This window comes from Balaenoptera acutorostrata, chromosome 5, assembly GCF_949987535.1.
Source record: "Balaenoptera acutorostrata chromosome 5, mBalAcu1.1, whole genome shotgun sequence".
In the NCBI taxonomy this organism is placed as follows: Eukaryota; Metazoa; Chordata; class Mammalia; order Artiodactyla; family Balaenopteridae; genus Balaenoptera; species Balaenoptera acutorostrata.
Genome location: NC_080068.1, coordinates 76,816,553 through 76,833,398, shown reverse-complemented (window position 1 = coordinate 76,833,398; position 16,846 = coordinate 76,816,553). Strand labels below are relative to the sequence as shown.

The window sequence follows — 16,846 nt, the reverse complement described above, 5'->3', positions numbered from 1 at the left end:
CACGGGCCCAGTTGCTCCGCGGCATGTGGGATCCTCCCAGACCAGGGCTCGAACCCGTGTCCCCTGCATTGGCAGGCAGATTCTCAACCACTGCACCACCAGGGAAGCCCGCCTGTTTATTATTAAAGGATATATGATTCAGGAACAGCCAGATGGAAGAGGTGCAGGAGGCAAGGCATGTGGGAAGGGGCTCAGAACTTCCATGCTCTCTGGGCAGCCACTCTCCCTGAATCTCCACACATTCACCAAACCCTGTCCTTTCAGGGTTTTATGGAGGCTTCATTACATAAGCATGATTGATTAAACCACTGGCCATTGGAGGCTGAACTCAATCTCCAGCCTCTTTCCCAGCCCTGGAGGTTGGAAAGTTATAACCCTCTAATTACATGGTTGGCTCCTCTGGTGACCAGCCCCAAATCTTACTTTCTTTTTTTTTTGTTTTTTTTAACTAATTTTTATTGGAGTATAGTTGCTTTACAATGTTGTGTTAGTTTCTGCTGTACAGCAAAGTGAATCAGCTATACCTAAACATATATCCCCTCTTTTTTGGATTTCCTTCCCATTTAGGTCACCACAGAGCACTGAGTAGAGTTCTCTGTGCTATACAGTAGGTTCTCACTAGTTATTTATTGATATTTTATACATAGTAGTGTGTATATGTCAATCACAATCTTCCAATTCATCCCCCCCACCCCCCTTCCCTGCTTGGTGTCCATACGTTTGTTCTCTACGTCTGTGTCTCTATTTTTGCTTTGCAAATAAGTTCATCTGTATCATTTTCCTGGATTCTACATATAAGCGATACTATACAATATTTGTTTTTCTCTTTCTGACTTACTTCACCCTGTATGACAGTCTCTGGGCCCATCCACGTCTCTGCAAATGGCACGATTTCATTCCTTTTTATGGCTGAGTAATATTCCATTCTATATATATACCACATCTTTTTTATCCGTTCCTCTGTTGATAGACGTTTAGGTTGCTTCCATGTCCTGGCTATTGTAAATAGTGCTGCAATGAACATTGGGGTGCATGTATCTTTTTGAATTATGGTTCTCTCTGCGTTTATGCCCAGGAGTAGGATTGCTGGGTATATGGTAGTTCTATTTTTAATTTTTAAAAAATTTTTATTTATTTATTTATTTATGGCTGCGTTGGGTCCTTGTTGCTGTGCACGGGCTTTCTTTAGTTTCGGGGGCTACTCTTCGTTTTGGTGCACGGGCTTCTCATTGCAGTGGCTTCTCTTGTTGTGGAACACGGGCGATGTGCAGGCTTCAGTAGTTGCAGCATGTGGGGTCAGGAGTTGTGGTTCGTGGGCTCTAGAGCGCAGGCTCAGTAGTTGTGGTGCATAGGCTTAGTTGCTCTGCGGCATGCGGGATCTTCCCAGATCAGGACTCGAACCCTTGTCCCCTGCATTGGCAGGTGGATTCTTAACCACTGTGCAAACAGGGAAGTCACCAGCCTTGTTTTTGTCCATTCTTCACACGAAACTTACTTCTGTTTCAGAATCTTTGAGTGTGTTGTATACTCTGCCTAAACCATTTTTCTTCCAAATTTTTCATGGTTGCCTCCTTCTCATCATTGAACTTCTTTCCCTCACTATTCTAACTAAAATAACCCTCTCCATCATACCCCCCCAACACTATTCTCTCAGTCTCTGTTTTAGTTTCTTTATTATATTTATCACTATCAGATATGACGGACTTATTCTCTATCTTCCTATACTAGGCAGTGAGATCTATGAAGGCAGGGACTCTGTTTTGTTTACTGTTGTGCCCCAGCATCTAGAACTGTGCCAGGCATATAGTACTTGTACAATAAATATTTCTTGAATAAATTACATAAGGCAGAATATATGACGTGCTTCAAGAGAAACGTAAAGTACAATAATAAATGTGTAATAGAGTGAGTGTTGTCTTTGGGGGACCAAGGAAGGCTTTACATAGAAAGGTGACACTTGGCCAGATATACAAGAAGATGAGTAAAGCTTGCCCAGGTTGCGGTGGAAGATGATAGCATTCCAAGGAGAGGAAAGAGCAGGAGGAGAAACACAGAAAGTATAAATTCAAGGAACAGCAGAACATTTGACTGAAGAAAAATATTTTCCCTGAATATGTTCTTGTTTGATTTCCTTTTGTTTTGGTGTGTTTTGAAATTAAACACATTGTTATCACTTGATGTCTTTGGTCTTTAGAGAACAGTCATGAGTTAAATTAGAGCAACAAACTTTTTGGCTTTGGCTGTTCCTTGTACTCTAAGTTAAAAAGTTGCTCAAGAAATGGGAAAATTTTAGAGTATTTCAGTGCAGTACATTTTTATCACTTTACTTCTGGTTTTTATGTAACCAACTCGGAATTTTTCCTGAAGTAGGCAGGAAATGATTTACAAGGAAATAAACAATTAATGTTCTGCAAAAGGACCCACATGTACTTTCAATTTCCGTCTTCTCACATCTTAAACAGGAAATTCTAGAGAAAAAGAATTAAATAAGTAAATCTAGTTGTTTAGAGGCGTTGATAAAGGAGGTATTTTCTGGTGTGTCAAGAGTCACTTATTAGCGTCATAATGCTTCTCTGGGAAATGTTAGAGATTTTTTGTTTTTGTTTTTGTCTTATAGCCACGCTCTAGACCGACATCAGTTTTTTTAAAGGGGCCAGGAAAGGTGGTGATGGTTGCCATTTGCATGTAAGTACTGAAATATAAGCCTTTTAAAATAGAAATATTTTTAATGTATATATCCTTGAATGTATAAATTTATTACTTGGTATCTAGATAAAGATAACGGTGCTATCTGAAAATTTTTCTCTCATTTTCACTGGCATTTATAGAAGTCTTTTTTAAAAAGTTGAATTGGCCAAGGTTATTTTTAGAGTAACTAAAGCAACCAGGGTTATAACTACTGGAGAGTACCTGCGCTTTTATTTTTCTCCCACTTAACCTTGGTAGAACATAATTAATGCTTTTGCCTCTTTCTTTTTTCCTCTTTCTTCTTTTTTTTTTTTTTAACTTTTTGTTTTATATTGGAGTATAGGCAGTTAACAATGTTGTGATGGTTTCAGGTACACAGCAAAGGGACTCAGCCATACATATACATGTATCCATTTTCCCCCAAACTCCCCTCCCATCCAGGCTGCCAGATAACACTGAGCAGAGTTCCCTGTGCTATACAGTAGGTTATTCATTTTAAATATAGCAGTGTGTACTTCTCTGTCTTCTTGATTCCTATTATTCTGCCTACCTTTTATGATTTTACTGAATAATCTAATTTAGGATGTTTAAGAGCATTAATTCCGTAATTCATTAGTTTGTTCTTTTATTTCTAAAATACATGTGTTACATGTGTCAGGAATTTTGATATGGTCTGGAAATGTAAAGGTAAAATACATAATTCTTATCTTCAAGGATTGGAGGGACACTAGACTAGAAGAAGTCATTTGTAATAATACAGAAAAGATAGTGGTAGTAGGGATGGAGAGTCACGGTTAGTTTCAAAAAGTATTTAGGTGGTCTGGTTAGCGATGGTGCCAGGTTTCTGGTGTGGACAATTGGAGAGATATTGCACCATCACTGAGAGAAGGAATGCTGGAAGGAGGGGGCAGGGTGGGAGCAAAGGAAATAATGAGTTCCTTTTTGAGTTTGAGTTATTTATAGGGCACCCAAGGGGAGTTGGTCAGCAGAATTAATTCTTTTCATCAATAAAACAGGATTAACAATGAAAGCTTTTTACATTGGAGGAATGTATGTAATGTATATAAACTGCTTAGCATAGTACCTATTACATAATTGTACTTAATAATTATTATTGTTAGTATATATGGCTCTGAAGCTCAGGAGGGAGATCTGGATTAGAGATATAGAATCAAGAGTTATTAGTATATAGATGATAATTAAAGCCATAGGAGTAGTTAATATCACCTGGAGAATGTGTATGCAGTGTATGAGGAAGGAAAAGCTCTTCAGAAAAAACCTTGAAGAACGCTAACATTTAAGAAACGGGTAGAAGGAAAAGAGCCTGCAGAAGAGACTGAGGAAGAGTAAAGAGAAAGGTAGGAAGAAAACCAGGAGTATTGTGGAAATCAAGGAAGACAGTGTTTTCAGAAAATAGTGGCAAATGCTTCTGTGAGATTAAGGAGAATATTAAAATGTTTTCAGGAATTTAATAGCAAGAAACAGTTGATATATTGATAAAAACAATCTTATGAGGTGTTAGTGGCAGAAGCCGCTGTCTAGTGGATTGAAGACTGAGTGCAAAGTGAGGAAAACTGAGACAGCAAGAGTGGATATAATTCTTTCAAGAAATTATTTGAAATGGAGGAGAGGAGAAAAGGGTAGCTGGAAGGGGATGTACAGTTTCCTCATTTATAAAATGAGGATGTAGTAACTACTACAGTGTTAGCATTTGTATAACAGAGTTATAATAAAACATGGTAAGTGACTGTAGTATAGTGCCTGAAATAAATTATAGTGGTTATTACTGTTGGAATCTGAGCACAGCTGGCTTCCTCAGAGCTAACCATGTTTATTTTAGCATGTATGGCCTTCTCATATGACACAGACTATTTGGTCTAGTTTTGTCTTCACCTCTGGCATCTGCCTAATTAAATAAACGGACCTTCACCAACGTCTTCCCTTTGACACTGGCCTACTGAACAATACCAAGTGCACATAAGACACATAATTTCCTTTCTGATTCCATTTTGTTCATATGTAGAACACCCTCTTTTCTCATCTTTTCGAAACGTACTTAAGTAATTTGCTTGCACGTATCATGCCTCTTTCATTTAAATATTTAATGAAACCATAATCTGTATTCTTCAAATTTGTACTCCTGTTGCCTAAAACATAGTAAATCTTAAAGGCTAGGGATTCTTTCTAATGTACTTTGAACAGAATCTAGTGTGTGTATGTGTGTGTGTGTGTGTGTGTGTGTGTATAAATTAAGTAAGCTTTTGATGGGAATTTTTATTTAAACCTATGCTAAGTTATTTTCTCTTTCTCTCCTAGCAATGGATTAAACTGTTTCTTCAAATTTCTTGCCTGGATTTATACGGGTTCAGCAAGTATGTTCTCAGAAGCTATACACTCTTTATCTGATACTTGTAATCAGGTAAGGGGTAAAAGCTTCTTTCTTATTAAAGTAATATTTTTTTTTGAGGCTTTAGTCTAAAAGTTGACATATTTAAAAACGGAATGATTCCTATAGTTGGGTTGTAGAAGAAAATGAAAGTTGTTTTACTTTTGAATGATGATGTACATAGAGATATGACATAGTATTTGAAAGCAGGTTGTTACGCTTTAAAAACTTTTAATAATCAAATATGAAGTGTATGATTATCAGTCACAGAGACTATTGTAGAAGAGATTCTTATATTAGGTAGAAATGTAGTCTTGAATATGAGTTCTTAAAACTGTAAGAGCCGGTGGATTTAAGTGTTTTGAATAAAGATATAAAATAGTCACATGTGATTGATGAATTATAATGATTTTCACCTTAGACTAGTATTTTGATTTTGAATACTACAAATCTAAGCCTTTTTTAAGAACACAACATTTCTACTTGTATATCATTTCACACTTTAAAGAATGTGGCCTGTTACAGAGAAAACCTTTTTAGTATTTATTTATTTATTTATTTATACTCCCGTTATGTAAGAACAGATTTGGGAGAACTTACAATAAAAGACACAGGTATAATAAAAATATTTAAGACAAAGTTAAAAATAATAATAAAATGGTAAGAAGCAGGGAGAGCAATCTTTTTAAAATTAAACCTGAGAACTCATGTAACTCACTGTCAAATGGATTAAAACGTTTTGTAAAAGTAAGGAAAGAATACAGGCATTTGCTATTAGTACTAACAATCATTCTCTTGAAGTAAATTTTTATACTCAGTAAATATTTAATAACTACTATTATATAATATTTTGCCTGTTGAGTAGGGGGAGAGGAGGGTGGGAGAGATACGACACACAGTACCTATTTTGTTGAAAGCTTATGTGAACATAAGAAAATTAAAATGTGAAAATATTTGTACATTTGGCCAAGGAGATACGTTCATATTATTAATTTTAGTATTAGTCGTTGTTTAAAACATTGAAGACAATTTTTTTTTAACTAATTTATTTTATTTTTGGCTGCGTTGGGTCTTTGTTGCTGCCCATGGGCTTTCTCTAGTTGTGGAGAGCGGGGGCTACTCTTCGCTGCGGTGCACGGGCTTCTCATTTGCAGTGGCTTCTCTTTTGGCACTAGGTGCGCAGGCTTCAGTAGGTGTGGCAGACGGGCTTAGTTGCTCCGCGGCATTTGGAATCTTCCTGGACCAGGGCTTGTACCCGTGTCCCCTGCATTGGCAGGCGGATTCTTAACCACTGCGCCACCAGGGAAGCCCTGAAGACAATTTTTAAGTGTCTATACTCTGAAATACTATTTAGGGATTTAAAAACATGTGGTAGATAGCTATGTACTGATCTGGAATAATAACCATGATATGAATTAAAAAATCAAGTTGCAAAACATTATGTACAGAACTTATGTTTCTAGCCATGATGGACTAATGGGGATTGGACTTAGTCTTTTGCTATAAACAGCTAAAAAACTAGACAAAATATATTAAACAATATTTTCAAACATTGGACAATAGCAATGCAAGACCATGATCCCTGAGGAAGGGGAACAGGTGAACTGAACTCTGATTTCTCTGGTGTTTTGCTTGGAGGCGCATTTGGGATAGTGGAACAGGGTGGGAGACCCATCATTGAGTTGAGAGGTAGAAATTAGGGTTAATGAGTCTGAAGTGGCTAGAAATTACAAGGCTACAGAAGTCTACATAGGGTTTTCCTTGAGTTGAATCTTTGCTGAGTGTTAGATTACACATGTGTAGGGTAAAGCTCCATGAGACCGGGCAAAGAACCAGCAGGGAGCGTTAAGCTGAGTAATTCCTCAAGTTCACAAAGGGCTTGGATTAATTAAGTTCTGACGTTCTGAGAAAGAGAGTCCTGATTGATTACCCAGGCCAATAGAAGGCTCAGACCTTAGTAGTAGGGCTAAATTATCTTAGTTGTAAAGACTATTCTAGAACAGGGGTCCCCAACCCCTGGGCCATGGACCAGTACTGATCCTCGGCCTGTTAGGAACCGGTCCACACAGCAGGAGGTGAGCAGCCAGCAAGCAAAGCTTCACCTGCCACTCCCCATCGCTCGCATCACCGCCTGAACCATCTCCACCCCACCCTCCACCGCCCCGTCCGTGGAAAAATTGTCTTCCATGAAACTGGTCCCTGGTGCCGAAAAGGTTGGCAACTGCTGTCCTAGAACCTTTCTAACAAAGCTCTAAGGGATCACACTGATTTACAAGTAATTTAATTACCTGTGAGAACAAAGCCCCACATGCTATTATAAGGAAGACAAAATCCAGACACACAGTATAACATTCACAATGTCAGCATCTAATAAAAAATTTATTAGACAACCATGAAGCAGAAAATCTGACTCACAACCAGGAGAAAAATTAGTCAATAGAAAGACTCAATTGACATGTGATAGAATTAGCAGAAAAGGATAAGTGGCTATTATAACTACGTTCATGTATTGAAAAAATATGAACATCATGAAAAGAGAAATGGAAATACAAAGAAGAACCAAATGGAACTTTGAGAGCTGAAAAATATATCTGATGTGAAAAATTCACTATATAGAAGTAACAGCAGATTAGACGTCGTGGAAAAAATGATCAGTGAGTTCAAATATATGACCGTAGAAAACATTCATACTAAAACTAGAGTGAAAAGAGACTAAAACAGATGAAGGGAGCCTTAGACCTGTGGGACATTATAAAGAGAATTCTATCAAACATTTAAGGAAGAAATAATACCAGTAGTACACAGACTTTCAAATATAGAGTAGAAGGAAACACTTTTCAACTCCTCTAGTAAGGCTAACATAACCCTGATACCAAAAGCTTAAAGTTATTCCAAGAAAAAAAAAATACAAACCAGTATCTCTCATGAACATAGATGCAAAAATCCTTACGATATAATCAAATTGAATCTAGCAATACACAAAAATGATAATACATCATAATCAAGTGAGTATTATTCCAAGAAGCAAGGTTAGTTTAACATTCAAAATCAGTAGAAGGTTAATATACAAAAATCAGTTGCAGGGGCTTCCCTGGTGGCACAGTGGTTAAGAATCCACCTGCCAATGCAGGAGACACGAGTTCGAGCCCTGGTCCGGGAAGATCCCACATGCCATGGAGCAACTAACCCTGTGCGCCACAACTCCTGAGCCTGCACTCTAGAGCCCGCGAGCCACAGCTACTGAGGCCTGCGAGCCTAGAGCCTATGCTCCGCAACAAGAGAAGCCACCGCAATGAGAAGCTGGCGCACCGCAATGAAGAGTAGCCCCTGCTCGCTGCAACTAGAGAAAGCCGCGCACAGCAACAAAGACCCAACAGAGCCAAAAATAAATAAATAAATTTATATTTTTAAAAAATCAATTGCATTTCTACTATCAGGAAACAAATGGAGAATGAAATTTTTTTTTTTAATTAATTTATTTTTTTTTTTTATGGCTGTGTTGGGTCTTCGTTTCTGTGCGAGGGCCCTCTCCAGTTGCGGCAAGTGGGGGCCACTCCTCATCGCAGTGCGCGGGCCTCTCACTACAACGGCCTCTCCCGTTGCAGAGCACAGGCTCCAGACGCACAGGCTCAGTAACTGTGGCTCACAGGCCCAGTTGCTCCGCGGCACGTGGGATCCTCCCAGACCAGGGCTCGAACCCGTGTCCCCTGCATTAGCAGGCAGACTCTCAACCACTGCGCCACCAGGGAATCCCTGGAGAATGAAATTTTTAATAAATTCCATTTACGATATTAAATACTTAGGAGTAAATTTAACAAAAAATGTGTAAGACTTTAACACTGAAATCTTAAAATGTAACTAGGGGAAATTAAAGATGACCTAAGGAAATGGAGAGAGATACCATCATCATGGATTTGATAACTGCGTTAATATGTCAAATTTCCCTAAATTAATCTATAGATTTCATATAATCCAGCAGATTATTTTATAGAAATTGACAAACTGATTAAATTCTAAAACTTATATGGAGGGACTTCCCTGGCAGTCCAGTGGTTAAGACTCCACTCTTCCACTGCAGAGGGTGTGGGTTTGATCCCTGGTTGGGGAACTAAAATCCTGCATGCCGCATGGCGTGGCCAAAAAAATAATAATAATAAAGAAATAAAATTTATATGGAAGTGTAAAGAACCTGGAATATTCAAAGCAATCTTAAAAAAAAAAAATGAAAGAAATTTGGAGGACTTTAAGACTTATTTCAGAGCACAGTAATTAAGACAGCGCAGTATTGGCACAAGGACTGACAGACCAGTGGAACAGAATAGAGGGTCCAGCAACAGACCCTCAGTTACATAGTCAGTTGATTTTTGACAAAGGCACCAAAGCAATTCAGTGAAGAAAAGAAACTCTTCAACAAACGGTATGGGAAAGATTGGATATCCACATGGATAAAAAAAACAAAGGACCTTGATTCCCACTCATGCCGTGTACAAATTTAAGGTGGGTCATAGACCCAAATGTACAAGCTAAAACTATGAAAATACTAGAAGGAAACATAGGAGAATATCTTCTAAGCCTTTGGGTAGGCAGAGGTTTCTTAAACAGAACACAGAAACAAAACCATAACATAAAAAAATTTACAAATTAAACTTCATCAAAATTAAATACTCTTACTTATTAAAGGACACTTTTTTTGGGGAGGCTGCATTGGGTCTTTGTTGCTGCACATGGGCTTCCTCTAGTTGCAGCGAGCAGGGACTACTCTTCGTTGTGGTGCACGGGCTTCTCACTGCAGTGGCTTCTCTTGTTGCGGATCACAGGCTCTAGGTGTGCAGGCTTCAGTAGTTGCAGCATGCGAGCTCAGTTGTTGTGGCACACAGGCCCTAGAGTGCGTGGGCTTCAGTAGTTGCAGTGCATGAGCCCAGTAGTTGGGGCACATGGGCTCAGTAGTTGTGGCTCGCAGGCTCTAGAGCGCAGGCCCAGTAGTTGTGGCGCATGGGCTTAGTTGCTCCATGGCATGTGGGATCTTCCCGGACCAGGGATTGAACTGGTGTCCCCTGCATTGGCAGGTGGACTCTTATTTATTTATTTAATTAGTTTATTTATGGCTGTGTTGGGTCTTTGTTGCTGCGCATGGGCTTTCTTTAGTTGTGGCGAACGGGGGCTACTCTTCATCGTAGTGCCAGGGCTTCTCATTGCGGTGGCTTCTCTTATTGCGGAGCACGGGCTCTAAGCACATGGGCTTCAGTAGTTGTGGCACACGGGCTCAGTAATTGCAGCTCGCAGGCTCTAGAGCGCAGGCTCTAGTAGTTGTGGCGTGTGGGCTTAGTTGCTCCGCAGCATGTGGGATCGTCTCAGACCAGGGCTCGAACCCGTGTCCCCTGCATTAGCAGACGGATTCTTAACCACTGCACCACCAGGGAAGTCCCTGAAGGATACTTTTAAGGCAATAAATAAGCAAGCTGCTCATAGGGAGAAAATATCCACAAAGCATATAATCTGACAAAGGACTGGTATCCAGGATAAATAAAGAACTTGTGGGCTTCCCTGGTGGCGCAGTGGTTGGGAATCTGCCTGCTAATGCAGGGGACACGGGTTCGAGCCCTGGCCTGGGAAGATCCCACATGCCGCAGAGCGGCTGGGCCCGTGAGCCACAACTGCTGGGCCTGCGCGTCTGGAGCCTGTGCTCCGCAACGAGAGAGGCCCGCGCATCACGATGAAGAGTGGCCCCCGCTTGCCACAACTGGAGAAAGCCCTCGCACAGAAAAAACGAAGACCCAACACAGCCAAAATCAATCAATCAATCAATCAATCAAACATACGCATCTGATTCAAGATCCTCATTAAAAAAAAAAAAAAAAAAAAAAAAAAGAACTTGTATAACTCAATATTAAAAAGACAGTCTAATTTTTTAAAGAAGCTGAAGACTTGAAAAGGTACTTCACAGTGATACCTGAATGTGGTTGATGGACACACAAAAAGGTGCTCAACACTATTAATCATCAGGAAATATATATTGTAACCCCAATAAGACATCTCTATACGTCCACTATTATGGCTAAAATTTAAGAGCCTGACAATCAAATATTGATGAAGATGTAAAGCACCCAGACTTTTTAGACATTGCTGGTGGAGTATAAAATGTTACAGCCACTCTTAAATTTGTCAGTTTCTTGTAAACATATGCCTACTGTTTGACTTAGCAATTCCACTCCTAAGTATTTACCCAAGAGTAATGGGAACAAATGTCCACAAAGACTTGTATAAGAATGTTTCTAGCACCATAAAGGTGCTATAGTGGGCAAAAAACTGGAATCAACCCAAATGTCCATCAACAGTGGGATAAACAAGTTGTTGTATAGTCATAGAATAGAATATTATCTAGAAATAAAAAGAAATATTTATCCGTAAGTAGCGTATATGCATCTCTAACAGTATGTTGAATAAAAGAAGGCAAATACAAAAGAGTAGTTACTGTGTGATTCCATTTATATTAAGTTCTAGAATAGAACTTCGGCTTTAATCTTTGGGGGAGAACAGTAATTAAGACAGTGCGGTATTGGCACAAGGACTGACAGACCAGTGGAACAGAATAGAGGGTCCAACAACAGACCCCTTTTTTTAATAAGAAGAACTAATAAATAATGGCCCATATTCAACTTATGAAACATTTGATATCTCACACTTCATTGCACAGCCAACCTGAATATTAAGTATTTTAAAAATAATTGAACACTCATTGACTATTATGTAAATATTATAAACACAGATGCATATATATAGTGTGAATTGATAATGAATATTTCAGTTTTAATACACAGATTTTAAAATTATATGTTCTTAATTTACTCTCATTCTCTTAGTTTAATTCACTGAAAAGCCATCATCTATGTTTTAGGTAGTTTTGACTCTTTTCCTTTGGAATCCAGTAGAAAAAAACTTGTAATATTCTGTGTATTTAGGATTGGATTTCCGATATCAAAACTTAAAAGTCAGTATATATTTGTTTTAGCCTTTATTTTTTTTTGGCCATGCCGCAAGGCATGTATCTTAGTTCTCTGACCAGGGATCGAACCCGCGCCCCCTGCATTGGAAGTGCGGAGTCTTAACCACTGGACCGCCAGGGAAGTCCCTGAATGGACTAGCCATTTGCAAGGTGGTATAATCCCCATATATTTTACAAGAGGGAATGTTTCTATAAATGCCCGGTAACCTACAGAGAAACTTCATCCATGAAGAATTTGGTAATCTTGAAGCCTTACCTATTTGATTATTTGATACCATACTGAAAAAATGCAAAAACCCCAGCTTAGTCGAAAAAAATCACATAGGGTATTCACTCAGGCTTTGTATTTTTATTAAATAAATAATTCTAATAAGGTTATCTTTTTCAGATTTCTAAATTTACATCAAATTAAGAGAAAGGATACTAAGTGCAAGCATAATATTGAGCGGTACCAGTGGATAACTCTTCTTAACAAAAGATACAATCAAAAAAACAAACAGAAATAAAAGAAAGGAAGAAAAGGTGAAGGCAAGGGAGGAAGGAAGGAGAGAAAGGTAGTAACCAGGATTAACGACTTGCATTTTTGTTATATTTACTTTAGACTTTTTTTCCCTAGAGAAATAAAATTTTAGTTATTAACTAGTCTTCCATCTTTATTTCTTCCTCCCATACCCCAGATAGTCACTGCTATATATACATTGATGTGTATACGTCATGCGCATGGTTTTGCAGTTTTACTAGAAATGTAAATGTATCATGTCCATATACAGTTTGTACTCACTTTTACTGTCTTTGGGACTTCCCTGGTGGTCCAGTGGTTGAGACTTCGCCTTCCAATGCAGGTGGTGCGGGTTCGGTCCCTGGTCGGGAAGCTAAGATCCCACATGCCTTGCAGCCAAAAAACCAAAACATAAAACAGAAGCAATAGTGTAACAAATTCAATAAAGACTTAAAAAAAAAATGGTCCACATCAAAAAAAAACAAAACAAAAAACTTTCACTGTCTTTTATTTGTGCAGCTATACAAGTTATTCTTCCTGTAAAAAATCAGATATTACACACCACCCTAAACCTACTTCTCTCCTCAGAGGTATAAACAGAGTTAAATGTGAGTTCTTTCAGACCTTTTCCTGTGCTTTACATTATATGTCGTTTACAAAAACTACAAAACATAAGTTCTTTTGTATTGTACATACCGTTCCTAAACTTGCTTTTTTCCCATCCACTGAATGGTATGTCTAGGAGCTTTCACCATGTCAGTACAGAGAGCTCTATCCCCTTTTACACTGTTGTAGAAGTAATTTATGGTTTGGTTATACCATGATTTATTTTGCCACTCCCCATTGAAGGAGTTTTAGGTTGCTTTCACATTTTACGTCATTATTCAGTGTTGTTTTGAACCCCTTTCGGATCATCTTTATTTCTCTATGGTAAGTATTGGAAACAAGAATTGCTGAGCTATTGGACATACACATGTTAAGTACTTCTTTGTCATTGTCAGGTTGTGCCCTCCAGACTGGCTTATTATATTGCCTATATTGCTAATGATTATTTACCTTCTTTTCTCCATAGGCCTTACTAGCATTGGGCATCAGTAAGTCTGTTCAAACACCAGATCCTACTCATCCGTAAGGACGTTGTCTTTATTTTGTTTTCCTTTGTTTTGGCAGCAAGTCGTTGAATTATAGAAATCTCTTGTAGTTTATCGACCTGCAGTTTTGTGTTAAAGATTTGGTCATTTCTTCTGCTTTTGTATCTAATTAATGCAGGACTCAACCTCTGTGTCAAAGTAAATTCAAGATATAATTTGAAAATGGGGTTCAAATTATTTTTATGCTTTGTAACATAGGAAAGAGATCTTGTCCCCTTTGTATTTGATAGTTAATAACAAAGCACATGTTTTGATCTTAGAGTTCTGTTTTATTTGGTCAAAGGAGATATATATATTTCACATTTGGACTAATAGGCCACTCAATCTAAAATTTTAGTGATAATTTCTATTAAATTCATGCTTAATGTATTTTAATCTCCCTGTTGTGATTTGGAAATAGGATTCTATTAATATTTCAAAATTACTTATTTGTAAAATGAGTATGCTCTTTAGGATACATTATTTTGAATTATATTAGTTATTTGATACAAAGACTTTTTTTCTGTTGCTTCTACTAACATAACCAGGTAAAATTTTTGAATTCCACATGTATTATTTTTTTTTTAACAAGCTTCAGTAGTAGAATTTGAGCAGTCAGATTTGCCTTAAGGCAAAAAAAAATACACTTCTATTTCCATAAAGGAATCTGTCTCTGTGCTTTATATAAATGCCTTTCTTTACTTGAAAGCCAGGCACTCCTGTTTTCTTATAAATAATAGCATATTATTGAATATCCTATAACTATCAGTAAGCTTGTACAGAGAACAGCTAGCTTTCTAGTCTGCTAATTACACATGATTATAGTATTTTACTATGTCAGGAAAAAAAATTTTTCCTGACCAGTTTTATATGCCAGAAATTTTAAAACAGGGTAAAATTTAAAAGTTTTAGGTTGTAAAGATTTCTTCTTGAGATATTTTCAACAATCTACTTTAGTGCTGCCCAATAGAATTTTCTACAATAATAGAAATAGTTATTTATATCTGTTCAGTGTGATAGTCACTAGCTGCATGTGGCTGTTGAGCACTTGAAATGTGGCTAGTGCGACTGAAGAACTGTATTAAAATTTTATCTAGTTTTAATTAATTTAAATAATCTTATGTAGCTAGCGACTTACATTGGACAGGGCAGATCTACATAGTTAAAAATTTTAATAAGAATCTCCAAATTCCTTGAAAACACATAAAATGAAAGTAATGCCATTTAATTTAGGTCTTAATTTACCTTAAATCAATCAATCAATCAATCTCCTTTCTTACTTTGGGGGGGAACTTTGGAAGAATATAAATTGTTCTAAATCAAGCTGATAGAACACCATCACATCTATAAACTGATAATTTCCTATGGCAAGATTACATATTTGCAAAAAGAATTCAAAAAGCAATTTTAATTCAGAACTCTTGTTTAAATTTGCATCTGCGAGAAGGGTGCCATAGAGTTTGGGTTTGGGAGTAAATTTCCCAGATAATATTTTTATTAATGAATGATTCTTTTCCTCTTGTAGTATCCCATATATATATATATATATTTTTTAATAGCTACTTTATTTATTTTATTTCTTTATTTTTTTTTGGCTTTGTTGGGTCTTCGGTTCGTGCGAGGGCTTTCTCCAGTTGCGGCAAGTGGGGACCACTCTTCATCGCGGTGCGCGGGCCTCTCACCATCGCGGCCCCTCCCGTTGCGGGGCACAGGCTCCAGACGCGCAGGCTCAGCAGCTGTGGCTCACGGGCCCAGTTGCTCTGCGGCATGTGGGATCTTCCCAGACCAGGGCTCGAACCCGTGTCCCCTGCATTGGCAGGCAGATTCTCAACCACTGCGCCACCAGGGAAGCCCCATATTTTTAAATTTATTACTCAGTATTTTTTTGGTACATACAGTAATACAGAATAATGCACACATTGACCAAAAGACTTTTAAAAAAACCTGAGATTTAACCCAAAAAAAATTACCATAAAAACACCCAGAAAACTGAAGCTCTTAGTCTTTTAATGATAGTAATTAGTGGCACTTCCCTGGCGGTCCGGTGGTTAAGACTCCGCACTTCCACTGCAAGGGGTGTGGGTTCGATCCCTGGTCCGGGAACTAAGGTCCCACATGCTGCTCCGTGCAGCCAAAAAAAAAAAGATAGTAGTTAGTTACCGTGTGTTACACTATACAGACCCAGCAAAAAGTATCTAGCATCAAATTATAAGTAATATAAATTATCGGAAATATAAATTATAGAAGAAGACAAATATTCAGTTAGAAGCTGCATTACAAGGAAATATAAATGTTACCATCTTCATTAAACATCTGAATTTAAAAAATAAATTTTACCTGTATTTGTGGTACATAAGAGTAAAGTTGCTCTAGTAAATCAAAGCAATTTATATGAAAGAGGGATTAGAAAATACCTGAATAAATCATATTCATTCTCTTTTTATATAGTTTCAAAGATCTTGCAGTTTTTTTCCACTTTATATATTGATTTTCTGATTAGATTTGAGTTTGGCACTTACATTTTACTTAAATATAAAATCATAACATCATGATGTTGTAAGAAGTTTTTTTTTTTTTCCATTGACCTATTAAACATATTTTGAGAGGAAATCATTTGTATTTCTTGTAAACTATATTATCTTTTTTATTTTTCAGGTATGGATTTTCAAATATGCGCTATATTGCTTCACTAATTAGTGGTGTTGGTATTTTCATGATGGGTGCAGGATTATCTTGGTACCATGGAGTCATGGGATTGCTTAATCCTCAACCAATAGAATCTCTTCTATGGGTAATCTTCTCCCCTCCTCCCCCCTCAGTTTTGAAGTAATATGAAACAGTGATTAAGTACAGTAGAATGCCTTTGTCATATTGATGTTAAAGAATGGGACTAAATATACCTTCTTGACTGTAACATAGGGTTATGTGTCTGTAGTTGTGTTTTTTAGAATGGGACTGGACATGACCTCTAAATCCATATGATTCAGTGATGTTGAGCAAGAGTATCTCTGTAGGTACAGTTGTTAAACACTTCGTCCTTGGTTAAAATTTTGGGCAATTCTGTTAATTTCTGCTGTTACTTTTGAAAAGCAAAAAGACCTCTGTTCACTTTTAGTCCCAAGAATAAATGTCCTATCAGT

The 16,846-nt window shown here is 37.6% G+C and overlaps 1 protein-coding gene across 3 annotated transcripts in view; it reads left to right on the top strand.

Annotated features, from left to right (window-relative positions):
• The window catches only part of SLC30A9 (solute carrier family 30 member 9), a 76,386-nt gene that overhangs the window by 37,558 nt on the left and 21,982 nt on the right, over positions 1 to 16,846 (top strand). For all 3 annotated transcript variants that reach the window (XM_007178759.2, XM_057546762.1, XM_007178758.2), the window contains exons 8-11: positions 2,618 to 2,685; positions 5,005 to 5,107; positions 13,649 to 13,704; positions 16,362 to 16,497. In XM_007178759.2, coding sequence (XP_007178821.1) covers positions 2,618 to 2,685; positions 5,005 to 5,107; positions 13,649 to 13,704; positions 16,362 to 16,497 — 363 coding nt within the window. The remainder of the gene's footprint in view (positions 1 to 2,617; positions 2,686 to 5,004; positions 5,108 to 13,648; positions 13,705 to 16,361; positions 16,498 to 16,846) is intronic.